The 14,651-nt window shown below is 37.7% G+C and overlaps 1 protein-coding gene across 1 annotated transcript in view; it reads left to right on the top strand.

Moving 5' to 3' along the window:
* rims2a (regulating synaptic membrane exocytosis 2a) overlaps positions 1–14,651 on the top strand; it is a gene marked incomplete in the record, with an annotated part of 165,853 nt that overhangs the window by 122,573 nt on the left and 28,629 nt on the right. Inside the window, 3 exon segments of the mRNA XM_036129426.1 lie at positions 2,293–2,393; positions 8,182–8,348; positions 8,896–9,123. Of these exon segments, the coding sequence (XP_035985319.1) occupies positions 2,293–2,393; positions 8,182–8,348; positions 8,896–9,123 (496 nt within the window).

Below are 14,651 nucleotides of genomic sequence, written 5' to 3'. Positions count from 1 at the left end.
AAAACATGCCATATAATGGTGTCTAAAAGCTGCCTATACAAAATCTGAAAAGTTTTATCTGTGCATTATTTTGAATTGACCATTGGGATTTAGCTGGTAGTGTAATGATATAATTTAAAAATCCAATTTTTGTTTATGAGAATCTTTTTACGTCTTATTTACAAAGAACATTGCACTCTAAATGTAAAGTTTTCAGAAAATACTCTGAAAATACACTGAATCAAAACTAGCATTGTAAAAGCGATTTGAATGTTTTACAAACATGCCATATCATAATGTTTCTAAAATTATAAAAGGATTCTGCTTAAATGTGAGAAATTGTCTGAATAAAAAATTACAATCTCCTGTTTTTAGTAAGGCTTTCAGCTGCCATTGCCAATCTTAGTTGATTCTTTTTTCTCTTTAAGTAGGAAAACAACACAATACAACAGCAATCAAATGATTCTTTCTAGCATTCACTCTATGAACCATCTTCAATTATTTGTACTGGGAACTGAAGCAGCATCCCTCAGAAATGTTGCTGTAAACTGGGTGTTATTATTTCAAACCAAAGACAAACTGGTTATGGAGTTGGCTCGTTAAACTAGGTTCAGCATCTTATATTAGCATTCAGTGTGGTTAGTGCTACTAGCATTGATAAAACAGTCTAGTACTAAAGCAGCCCCCGTGTGTATTTTGCAGAGAATTTGGATCCTGGTCTTCACTTTGAGATTTCCTTAAACTTGTAAACATTACCAAATTTACCATTCTCCATGTCAAATAAAATTTGAAAGGTTAAATGGATAAGACAGAATATGTGCTGTGCTCCATTCAGCCTTCCTGTTATCTGCTGAAATTCTCGCTCACTTTTAGTCCGTCAGTCTGAATATCCACAGACATATCTGAATTATTTTAAACGCATACATCCACGCAGGGTTTCAGAAGGGCCTACACCCTGGGCAGGTCGCCAGTCCATCACAGGAAGCCACGCAGACACAAAAGAAAACAACATTACACAGACACGCTCCTACCTAAGGGCAATTTAGAGTAACCGATCAACCTTAGAATATGCAAACTCCTTGTGAAGAAATGTTTCAGGCCTCGATTCGAAACCAGGACCATCTTGCTGCAAAGCAACAGTGCTCAGAACAGCACATTTGAAAGGCTTTCCTTTTAAATAGGTTCTTGAACGTCTGTGATTCTTCTGATCTCATTTTTAAACACATCACTGATAATGAAAATAGCTAACTTTTGATTCCTCTTCCCTCGGTAACAGCGTTGATACGGAAGAGTGTTGTTACCGCTTGGGTATGGTGCATTCACTGAGCGTTAAATGTACTGTTGTTGTTTATTTCCAGCCAGCTAGCCACAGGTCAGGGCCAGTCATGGTGAAAACCAAAGCATTCCTATCACCAGCCGATGTCCCGCTTTATCTGTACTTATAATTCCTGAAAACAGTTAGAAAAATGTTTAGTGGTGTGTGTGATATTGCAGTAAGAAGTACATATACAGCAAAATGTGACAGAGACATAAGTCAACAGAGAAAACAGTTCCTTTTATCAATGAAACTATACCTTGATGTATTTCTTCTAGTTTTTATTTTGCTGTCTGTGTGTTTGTTTGTGTATGTCCGTTTGAATGTTCAGCCTCATTGCTTATGTGCATGGCACAATGTGTGCTTTCACATTCACTTAATCATGCCATCAGATAATGCAGTTGTAGAGAGAAAGACAAAATTTGGGAGAAGGAAAGTGTAGTTGCAGCAAAACGTACGCATCTGGTTTAGAGCTGTAATATTTTGGGACCGAAGAACTAATGTCGCTATGGCTATTTTTTCTGGAGTGATATTGAACATAAAAGGAGCTTCCACTAAAAATAATCAGCAATACAAATCTGTATTTTGAAACAAACTTAATTTTCGGGGTATAGCTGGGGGTAAGCTAAATGAGCCATTTTCATGTGTGTTGGTTAAATTAATTTGGCCATTTAATGTTTTTTTTTTTTTCAAAGTAAGAGCATCTATGCAGAATCTTGTGCAAATTGTTTAAGTTGGAGATTTGCAAAAATGCAGGAATATGCAGGATTTTCTAAAAAAAATTTAGTTTGAATATGCTGCAGCTCAGATTGAACAGGTTGTGTAGGGATGTTCTCCTGTGTGATCCTGTAAGCCATTCTGCTTTTATCCATTTGATCTGTCTCGTCATGGCTCATAGATCAACAGAAGCTTGTCTCTCACCATAGCAGAATGTCCTTTCATCAAGCCCTTCTCTCTGTGCCAGTTCCTGTCTGACCAGAATGTGTCTTTGTGCTCAGGTATGGACATGGAGGAGAAGACCAGACAGATGAAATTAAAGTTGAACAAGTACAAGCAGGGAGCCAGCTCTGACTCCAGACTCGAGCAAGACTACCACAAGGTACAAACACATCCCAAGGCTGGATTTACAGTAGGCTTCAACACCCCAGAGTCACCGGAAACATCAGGCACCTACGTTGTACCTGGTTGTCTTACATACCCAATATACTAACCCACTCAGCAACACTCAACCATGCTCATTGTTCTTTACACATTTTGATGAAAACGTCTTTTTTAAGACACGGGTTTATAGATTGAAATGTAATAATATGTAAATGATTCTTGTTGATTTTTTTTTGTATAGCGTCACATATCCCTAAAAGTGGAAAATTGTGTTTAATAAGTTACTTAGATAATCAATAAAATGCTACAATGTGATACCTTAGACGTTCAAACACAAAGTAGTACAAAATTGTTAGGTGGATACACTGCTAAAAGAACAATAAAATAAAATAAAAGGACACATTGAAAACATAACATGTCTGAATTTAAAAATCATGCTGGATATCCACTTATGATCAGTTTATCCACTTTGCTGAAATGTAATAGCATTACCTCAAAATGGTACAGGGTAGTTTGGATGGCCCCTATGTGCTTGTATGCTAACATCAGTGTTAGCTCCTTCTGAGATGATGGATGGTGTCCTGGGGTATCTCTTCCCAAATCCTGACCAGGGCATCACTTAACTCCTGGGGAGTCTGAGGTGGAACTTGGTGATGTCAGATGGAGCTAAACACGGTATCCCATAGTTGTTCTGTGGGATTTAGTTCAGGAATGTGTAGAGGCCAGTCGATGGTATAAATTCCTTCATCCTCCAGGAACTGCCTGCATATTCTTGCCACATGAGGATGGGCATTATTAACCTTTCCTGCAAGCTGAATTCTCAGTATTTGTGCGTTCACAAACACAAAAGAATCCATCTTGTCCGACTCCTATCTTAATTGATCGGGCGGGCCCGAACCAAATATGGTTTGGGTCTATCACGTTGCGATATTATGGTTTGCAGGATATTGCGAAAAGTTTAACTCCTCCCGGCCAGTAGGCGGCGCCTGCAAGTTGCCAGGTCCGTTAGCATGGCAGGTTTTCATTAGCAAACATTTAGCGTAAATGTCCAGAAGGAAATCAGCCGCTCTGGGTGGCTTCTGAGTCTCCTTTCTTCCCTAAGTCAGCACCAAGGCTTCGTTTTCATTTCATACCCTGATTAGCCAAAACCAACCTTTGGTAGGCGAGCACTAGGTGTCTCTTCGCCAATCAGCTCAGAAGGTTCTGCTGAATATCCCTCCTTTCCCCGAATGGATTCGATGGGAGAAGGTCCAGATTAATAATGTGCAGAACGGAGAGCACTACACATTATCCATCTGGCTTGCCAGGTTAAGGCATCATCAGGCTCCAGGAGGAACCCTGAACTCTCTGCACTATTGAAGAGTCAATCAATAGGTCTGGGTTTTTCATCCTGATACTTCATGGCAGTCAGGGTTCCATCATTTATTCTGTGCAGGTCTTTGCTTCCCTCTATGGATATGCCTCCCAACAAGAATACTGAGCCACCACCAGACAGATCATGCTGAACAATGTTGCAGGCAGCGAACATTTACTGCAGCTTCTCCAGACCCTTTCGCGTTTGTCACATAAGCTCAAAGTGAACCTGCTCTCATCTGTGAAAAGAACAAGGAGCCAGTGCTGAACCTGCCAGTGCCTGTGTTTTAGCTCTACTGATCCGGGCAGTGAACACAGAACCTACTTTCCATGTTTATGGGAATATGGATGAACATAAATAAAGGGTGTAAAATAGTTAGAGGAGAAAAAGACTTGGGACAGAGTTAGATGATGTTCTCAGAGCCAGTCTAATTGACCCTGAGCTATTTTACAATGAAGAATGGTCAGAAACGTAAGTGTTCCAGGGTTTTCCCCAGAAATTTAGAGTATATTGGAGGGGCTGTCAAATTTCACCCGTTGGGGCTGATCACTGTTTCAAGTACAAATGGAGGCAATTTCCAGCAACTTAAGCTTTCGGTCCACTCTAAATATACAACTTATGATGCATAATCAAAATATCCAACACCAAGTTCTTCTTAAGGTCAAATTAAATTTTGTTTATTTCTACCAATGTGTAGAAATACTAGCAGAAAGGTAACATTTGCAAGCAAATACATAATGTTTACCTACATATGGTGTAGCCTTACAAACTACTGCTCTGTTTGTTCTTACTAAAACATATCCATATAGGGTGACCAGTCCCACCAGCTCTGTCCTAAACCACTTTCTACATCATGGAGTCAAATCTAACACAACAGGGTGTCTGCCACTTCAAAGTAATCATAACTGAAATGAGGAATTGTAATTATCCTCCTCCCCAGACGGGCTGTCCTCTGCAGCGCCCCACATGTTGGGACGTTTTTCTGTCAACTCCTCCTCAGCAGTGGTCAACGCCAAGGACGCAACAGAAATGCAGAGATAGCCATCTGATCATCGGGCTTCGTGTAACGCTTAGGTTTTGTCATGATCCATCTCAAGGAACAGGAACTCAGGAAAAGTTGTTTATGAAATTCACCTGCGAAAATGGCTCTTTAAAGGTTTGCATGCGATCAGATTCCCACCAATAACAGCGTTTAATTTGAACGTGTCACAGAACAACCAACCAATGAGAAGCAAGTCTCGCCCTAAAATATCACAAGATGAAGGTGATATTCCAGATTTCGCTGGAAAAAAATGGAACACATTCTTACAGCATATTACGTGGATTACTCTGACTAATTTAGAGCTGTTAGCTGAAAAGACATATTGCTTTATGGCTGTCCAATTATTGTGTGCCCTTTGCTAAAAACAAACAAAAAGCATTCAGATGTTTGATGTATCAGTTTTGCATCCGAAGTTTAAGGGGTGGAAAAATCAAAGCCCAAGCCCCCAAAGTCCAAAACTCCTTCTTGTAATTTTAAGGAATGTGACGCTGAATTTTTCCATAATCAAATATTTGCTGTTCTGTTCTGGAAAAGGTTGCAAAGACATTTTTGGGAACTTGGTCTGCTGTCACACTCCAGCCAAAACAAAGACTGGGTCTGCTCTCCTTTTCAAGTCAGTGCTATGCAAACTATTGCTATCTATAAATAGCGGATTCAGTTGTAAGTTGTTTCATCTGTTGAACACTAGCCATCCTAGAGCTCTCATTGACAAAAAAAAGTTCTTACCTCTTGTTGAACTATTTTCTATAACTCTCTGATTGAATCTGTCCTCACTATCAGCTGGAAACAAGAACAGGATTAAGCAAATTGTACAAACTGCTGACAAAATTATAGGAGTGACATTACCCAATTTAGAAGAAGCTTTTTTGAGAAAAGAGTCCTGCAAAAGGCAGAATACATAATTCATTCTTCACATGACCCACTTCATAGTGAATTCGAGCTACTACCACTGAAATGCCTCTTCCCTTTTGCAACAACCTACATGTGTGAGTCTGGCTCTTCCACTTTAAAGGTACTAAAACCAAAACATAGAGCCAATAACTCTGGGACAATAACATGCACTGGCCCTGCCCTCTCACTACACACACAATTGAGAGAGGTTTGATATCTTTCGTTCAGTTCTTGTCAACAGTTTGCTGAAAGGTTTGTTAGAGTGCTGAAAACATGTTAGTTAATATGCTGATGCTAAACACATGTAATAATTACTGAATGATGAATAAAAGTAGGAAAAAGCATCCTAAAAGTAGATTTATCTTTACATTATGTTGAAGCATTGTTTGTGGGTTTTCAAAGGCGGTCCCTGGCCAGAAGCTAATGCTGCTTAAGCTGCCATGGCATGGAAAAGTTTGGGAACCCCTGAACCAGACTATTGGCCAAGTGACACGAAGTGTAGTAGAAAACAGTTACTGTAACACTCAGCTCAGTATAATAAACCTTCCCCTGAAAAATATAAACACTGCTTGGCACCATAACTTGATTTAAACCAGCTCTGTGTCAGTATTGTCGTTTCCGGACCAGCTTCCAATGAAGCTGTTGTGTAACCAAATCATTCCCTGTTAGTCTATTCATGGCTGCTGCAATGGATTTACTATTGCACTGGATAGAAAGTAATGTTACATATTTGTATACGCAAAAAAATAAAAAATAAAAAAAATACTGTGTGAATGGAAGAACTCAGGATTCAGTTTATCATTACTGACTTTATACATGTTTTTTTAAAAATTGCTCAGACATATTGTCAGTAACAGGTTACAGTTTTTTTGGTTTGTTAACAGAAGTTGTATTTTATTTATTTATTTGTCCTAAAATACTCTGTAAGTCTAAGGATATCATGAATTGCTTACATCTTTCTCTTGATTAATTTAGGTTCTGTTTACTCAGATTGTTAAAAAATAAATAAAAGAGAAAGGTTCTCCAACCTTGCTGCTGTCTATTTATAGCTTAAATATGATGCTTATTCGAATAATTGGTTGCAAGTGTTTAGACGAATAATCCTTACTGAACATAAGGACCTTCACCACCAACAACAATAACAGTAGACTCTGGACTGATGGATGGAAGGATAAAAAAGAACTAATAAGGGCTGCATGTGTCACAATCCTACATATAAATATGTCTGTTATTTGTCTGCTTTTTAGCTATATCCTTTTTCTAAATGCCAGAACGATAATAATTGTGACGATGCTAGCTGAAGCTGGTGAGAAAAGCTCATTATCCACAGTAAAACTAGTCCTGCACTGCCACTCAAAGAGGAAGAAGCCATAACTTCAGAAGCAAAGTAAGGAAGTTTAGGCGTTTGGCTGCAGTGATTATTGTTGCATTTGGAGGAAAAGGTGGAAACCTGCAAGAACCCCATCCCGACTGTTGAGTGCAAGGGTGTTGTGTGGTCTGTTTGCTGATGGCACCATGAGACAGACCCATTATGAGAACATTTTGAAGTAATGTTTCAGCACACTAGCCAGGAAGAAACACTTGGCATTTCCAACTGAATAATGACCCTAACCATATAGCCAGATCAATTATAAAGTGGGTTACATGATACAAAGTGAATGCCTTTGGAGTTGCCATCATAAAGCCCTCATCTCAATCTCATAAAAAAATGTGCTGGACAAAGATGGACGGGTTTGTGCCATAAACCCAACCGGATGTATCAGAAGGACTGGACCAATTTTCCAGCAAATTATTGTGAGAGGCTTGTGGAAACCACGGGACTTTGCTCGTAGTTCTAGCAAATACTTAAGAACTGTTCTGACTTTCAAGAAAGTAAAATACATTCTCTCTCGTATTTTTCCTGCATTTAACAAATATGAATTATTTTGGTAGTCCTAACTGACCTAACACAGGAAAGGTTTAGAGTGGTCCAGTGTTAGTGAGGAAAGAAGAGTGTCTTTTATTTCAGTTAAAGCAAATGTTTGGTGCCAGATCTGTGTTGCAGCAAATCATACATTTATTTTATCACTCAGACTTACCCATCAAAGCCTATTTGACAGCTGTAGAGAGGCTGATTGGTGTAGCTAACAGCTCAAATTTCAGGCTTTGTATGATCAGTCTTAAGTCTAAATTATTACATAATTGAGTAGCATGGGAATAGGAAATTATTTCATGATTACTCAAATAATTGTGTTTATCTAACATATCTTCGATGGATTTTCTACTTTTTCAAGTACACATTTCTATTATTAGAGGTACACATTTTATTTATTTAATGTATTATTTGCAATTTTATTTAAATTAGGGATCAGTAAGTACTTAACAGATTTATTTATTGATTATTGAACTCTTAATACCTTTTTTTTGCTAATACTTATTAATCATTTACAAATGTTGCCCAAATAGAGCGTTGCGTAAAAACATGCATTTCACGATTCATGTTTTTCTTTCTGTCTGCAGCGCTCGGGCAGAGACCCACGGGGCTCTGACAACTTGTCAGCCAAGTCATCGGACAGTGATGTAAGCGACGTGTCCGCTGTATCGAGAACCAGCAGTGCCTCTCGGTTCAGCAGCACGAGCTACATGTCTGTCCAATCAGAAAGACCGCAAGGAAACCGCAAGATCCGGTAAGTTCACGTCCACATTAGGTGGTGACACTTTTTTGTTGTTCCTTTTCATCCCTTTAAAGTTGTTATCAGGAATGGGAAAATGCTTATTTTCTGGTAACATATGGTACTCCTAAATGTCCAGGTCTTCTTTTTTTTGTCGTTGTTTTGTTTGTCTCTTGTTCAACCTAAAAAGAGAAATCCTTCTGTAGTACTGCATTTTTTTCTTTAAGCCAAGTTTGTCCCTCTTTTTCGGACACAAGAAACAAAATGCTTGAACTTTATCTAGTCATGCTTTTTCTAAGCAGTCTGTGCACATCTGTGCACTAAGATTTTAAATACATTTACTGTTTTGATCTAGTCTCATCTCATGTCCAATTAAAACCAAACTCATTTGCATGGTGCTTTGCTCTAAGCTCTCTTTTTTTTCTGTTCAATCATTTTGCTTTCTTGGTTGCACCGTGTCTCTGGATCTCCTGTCTCTTGTTTTTGATGTTGTTCATGCCATCTTTGATTTTTCTTTCTGCTTTGCATGTGCTGTTGTCTTCGCTTCTGTCTCCGTTTTCAGCCAGTTGCAATCAAGAAGGCATTCGTGGGAGGTAGATGAGCAGTTAGGAGAGGTGCAGGAGGAAGATGAGGCTGGAGACAGGGGGAGAGAGACTAGCAAAGAGGAGAGGGCAAAGCACGAGAGCAAAGAGTCAGGCAGTAAGATAGAGAGAGGCCAGGAGCATCAGGAAGATTTGATGGATAAAGAAGAGGACTTGCACCAAAGGAGTGCCTCAGACACTAACCTCAGGTAATACATGTACAGCAACCTGACAACAAAAGATAGCTACTAACTCCAGAAAGCACCTGTAGCCCCTCTTGCCTACTAACTTTTTCTGTTCTGATGACCAGATTTGTAGTGCTATCCTCTACCCTTTAACTAACATGGTGACTGTGGCCCTAACATCAGACTTCCAAAGTGTAGCATCAGCATTTGATAAATCCAGAGAATAGTTGGTCATGTGTGACAAGTAAAACATTATTTGTCACAACAACAGCACATGGTATGTCCTTTGGAGATGTCTCTATAGTCTTTTAAATGAAAATCCAGATCCAAATAAATCAGTGTTGTAGATCACGTCAAAAGGATTTTATTTTAGTAGATTTTCAAAAAGTTAGTGATTCAATTACTGGATCATGATGTCCTTAATGTACCAGTTCTATCTGACAAATGAGCTGATGCTCCTTTTTCTGTGTTACATGATCCAACAAAGAAGGGAAAAAGAACAAGCCTATATACTATAAGCTATATTTTTAAGGCACCTTTAGTGATGCAACGGAAATAAGAGTAAATAACAAATAAATTAATCACTTTTTGCTGTTTTGCTTTTCATCATACTCACCAATGCTGCAATTACTGACACCCTTCCTGTTCATACTTTGTCCAACCCCCTTTAGCTAATAGGACAGAACTTTACTTGATTTTTTATAACATTTCAAAAGGCAGAAGCATTCAGAGAGGGAGATCTTTGAGCATCCTTCCATCTGTTTACATCATCCAGATTCCTAGGTCCTTATTCTGTTGAAACAGAGACACCCTGTTTTCCATCTAATGCTGGACTTCAGCAGATTTTCTTATAGAATATCTATAAGAATATCTATAAGAATATCTATATCTATATATATATATATATATATATATATATATATATTGTAACAATATTCCCGGGGGCTTTAAAAAAATAGACAGGCCCACAGCATTACAAATACTCCTCCATGCCTACCAATTGGCACGAGGTGCTTTTCCACAAGTCTGTGTCTTGCTTCATGACAAGCGCATGTGGCATGTCTGTTGCTGATAGACTTAGTCCAAGTCTCATTTCACCAACCCACAGAGTTCCAGTTAAAGTCCTAGTAAAGTTCAGTAAACTCTGAATCTCAATAATTCAGATAAAAAATTAAAAGTTGAGTGGGTCCTCTGAACAGGTTCTTCTTTGTTGAAACATAAGAGGACCATCAGCCTACTATGGTAAGTTATACTAGCCTATGGTTAGCGATCTGATGGCCACTTATTGTTCCTATGGCCCTGAGTCCAGCTCGCAATAACAGCATTGCAAGTGAGGGACAATTGGACCTGGAGGCCTCCTCCCTGTTTAAACTGAAATGTAACCAATTAGGATCCCAACTTGGCTTTGAGCATGACTCAGCCCCCTGGAAACAATAAGCGCACTAACCATTGGTTGGTAGGCTCATGGTCCTCTTTTGCATGTGAACAACCAGTTTTGACCTTCACCATTGAACTTGTTGATCCACAATGCAAAGGCACTGCTTACCAACTACTATGGAGACTGAAGAAGTCTCTTAGACAAAACGTTTCAACAAAGACAAACCCATCCAGAGGACACTATTCAACTTTAAAAAAAAACAAAAAACATGTTTATGTTAGTATGGTAAGGCATCACAACATGTTGGATAGCATAGACTGGTTTTATGGAGACACTGGAAACCAGAGAAGCTGTTCTTTGCTGTAGTTTTTTTTTAAAACTTTAATCAGGTTTGATTAAGTGTTAAAAAAATTAACTCCTGTTTTAGTTTCAGTTATTTAAATATTTTATAAGGGATAAAAGCAGATTTATTTACTGGAGTTGTGAGTTATCATGACTAAATGTAACTTAGCTTGAAACTTTTAAAAAAAAAATCAAGACATTAGAAAAATAACATACCTTAAAATGTCAACTTTTGTCTGGTGACGCATTAAATGGCTCAAATTAAAATATTTTTTAATGTAAAAAGATGCACATTACTTATTTTACTCTAACCTGTGACATAAGCATCACTAGTCAAAGGTATCTTTTCCATTTTAAACTGGTACATGCAGATTAGGTTGTACCATGTTGAAAAGATATATATAATTGGCACCATTTTAGTGTGAACACAAGAGAGTATGTCTTCACTGTGAACCCTTTTAGAATAGCAATTCTGAGAAAGTATGTCAAGAGGAAACTGGTTTAGAATCCCAGAGCAGGATAAAAGCTTAGCTTGCAACCCTAATAAGATGCTTCACCATCAAATTAAATTCACAGCAGGATCCAGGTTACTGCCTCTTTCCAGTATTAGAACTGCCCCTTGGTAGCTGGAGAAATCACTTTAAGATTAAAGCCATGTGCAGCTAATGTTGCAGCAAGGTGTACAGTCAGTTAGGGTTTTATATATATAAATATATGTATATATATATATATATATATATATATATATATATATATATATATATATTGGTTAGAGAATTTAGAGTGCAGATAGAAGCAATAGAAAAAGAAAACATCTTATCTTCTGCAGGACATGTAGACAGTGTTGCTTTGCTATAAGTGTTGCTCTGTGTTTAGATGTTTCATCCATATGTTTTCTGTCAGGTTTTATTCTTCACTTGGTTTTTGTCCTACTGCACCTTTTATACTCGGACCCGCTGCATTTCACAACGTGCTGTGAACCGTTTCTTTTTCTTTTTGTGATAAGCTAAAAATCCTTGTGCTTATAGTGTAAGCTACGAAATGAAGTTACTTTAAGAAAGGGCTGGTTAACTGGATTTAGTAATTTGATTTATAGAACTAAATACCAGATCTGCACATAATGTATTTCTTCTGAACAGAAAGAGAATTGGACTGGTTCTGATTAAAACTTGGTGACTCTGTGATCAACTCCAACTCTTTCATGGCAGCTCCAGTACAAAATCAGTATGCAGCTACCGTTCTTGCAAAACTCCTATCCATTGGACCTTTTCACATTTTATCAATTTTATGTGATATAAACATAAAGTAAACCTCTATTTATAAGAAGAAAAAAGATGAATGGTTTCCAAAAGCTTTTATAAATGTAAAATTTAAACGTGACATGCATTTGTATTCAGCCTAGTTCAATCAGTGCTTTGCAGAACCACCTTTCACTGCTATTACAGCTGCAGGCCTTTTTAGGCTTGCTTCATCCAGCTTTGCTCAATAAAGACTGAAATTGTTCCCATTCCTATTCATAAAATACTTACAATTTATTCAGGTTGGATGAACTATGAACAGCAATTTTCAAGTCTTATCGCCGGCTCTCAATTTGACTTATGTCTAGACTTTGACCTGGTCATGGTAACAGCTAAAAATGTGTTTAGAGTCGGTATTCTGCTGAAAGGTGAACCTCAACCTTAGTCTCAAGTCCTTTGCTGCCTCTAACAGGTCAGTTCTTCTAGGATTGCCCTGTATTTAGCTCCATTTAGCCTTCCCTTAGCCCTGACCAGCTTCCATGTCTCTGCTGAAAAACAAAAGCATTCCCATAACATGTTGCTGTTCAGGATGACATGCAGCGTTAGTGTTCACTGACATGTAGCGTCTAACCGGACCAGAGCACATTCCCTCACATGTTTTCTCTGTCCCCCTATGCAGTTTGGGCAACTGTAAACTTCCCATTTCTTTCTTTCAACAATGAATTTCTACCTGTCACTCTTCTATAAATGCCAGCTTTGCACTACAGAGATTCTGCCACCCACGCTGTGGATCTCTGCAGAGTTGCCATTGTTTATAGTCCATGATTAATGCTCTTCTTGCCTGGCCTGTCAGTTTTGGGTGGATGGTTATACCCTCATAGGTTTTCAGTTGTGCCGTACTCCTTTCCTTTCTGGATGATGGAGTTAACAGTTAAATGTTAAAAGTTAGAGACACTGTTTCATAATCTACACAGCTTTGATTTAAACTTCTCCACAACTTTATACCTGATCTGTTTGCTATGTTTCTTAGTTGATACTGTTGGTTCACCACATTCTCCATCCAACCTCTGGGGCCTTCACATAACAGCCCGTTTATACTGAGATTAAATAACAGACAGCTGGAATATTTTTTATCTAACTTTTGATTTGCTCTGGATTTCATTCAGGGGCATCCGATTAAAGGGGGATGCATACAAACTACACCACAGTTTTCACATTTTTAGGGGAACAGCATTTAAAACAATGTATTCTTGTGCTTTTTATTGAATAATTATACTCTATTTTGTGTTGTTCTATCCCAAATAATCCCAGTAAAATACGTTGAAATGCGTGATTATAACCAGACAAAGCATGAAAAAGTTCAAGGGCTATGAGTACGTTTGTAAGGTACCAAAGCTGCCTGTGTGTCGCTTCACAATTTACTTTTCTGCATAAAAAGAGCACAAACATATTGGTTTTACTTATTAAAAAAAAAAACAATTTACAATTGGATGTTAATGCAATGTGTAAACAACCCATTGGCTGCAAAATAGTGTGTTTAACAGCGTTTAGGAGAACAACTGGGATAGTCCCAGAGTCTGCATGACAACATGTAAACAGCAGCTAATGTCAACACAGTAAGTAAAATGAAATCATAATTAACATAATAATTTGTTGTTAGCATCTTCAGGTCGAGTTGTAAAACATGTGGTTGCTAAGCTGCAGTAATTATTGTTTAATGATTGTTTGGATATAACTGCAGTTTATAGCATCTAATCAGGAGAAAGGACACATTAATCTCATGAGCTTTCTCTGGCTGTCCTGCGTTTATCATTTGTTTGTTCGAGGCTTACAGTATAAAGAAAATCCTCAGTAAGATGGGCTGCACTACTGAGGTACTAGAGATTTGCACTTGGTATAGAAAATAACTTCTAGAGGACCACTTTATTACACTTTAATTTACCATATTGTTTTATCTCTAAATTACTTAAAAATAGCTTTGTTTTAATTCAACTGCATATTTTAATTTTCTAAAATAATACTTCTGATTAAAAAAACTAAAATGTATTGATGTCACAAGTCACAAAAGGCAGTAAAACAACTATAATATACATAAAAGAACATTTTGAGTTTTATTTTTGTTATGACACCACTTCTTATATATCCCATAACATTATTAACATTATTATTAACATTAACATAGATATCAGTTTTTGTATGTTATGCTGCTTTGACAGGAATGCATGACTTCTGCACACCACATTACAGAATGAAAACCCCCATTGTACAGAAATTGGTGTAACAATGTTACCAAACTGTTTCAATGCGTAAATCTGAAATGTCTTTACATAGATTGAAAGTACAGTTAAAAAAAAGTTCACGGTGGTAACATGCTTTCTAAATAATTACATTATTAGATTTACACGTCACTGAGTACTTCATGGTTGAAATAAAGCATTTTGTTCTCTGCTTTGCCCACTGATGTCATATCAATATGGAGAAAGCTCTGAAAAAAAATCTTGGAAAAAATACTTCGATAGTTAAGTCCAGAATTTCCCAAAACCCTCGATGATTTACATTTATTAACATTTTTCTTCAACCATGAAGCTTGAAAC

Source organism: Fundulus heteroclitus, chromosome 3 (assembly GCF_011125445.2).
Source record: "Fundulus heteroclitus isolate FHET01 chromosome 3, MU-UCD_Fhet_4.1, whole genome shotgun sequence".
NCBI classification, from domain to species: Eukaryota; Metazoa; Chordata; class Actinopteri; order Cyprinodontiformes; family Fundulidae; genus Fundulus; species Fundulus heteroclitus.
Note: the sequence above shows the minus strand (reverse complement) of the source record. Positions and strands in the feature narration are given on the sequence as shown.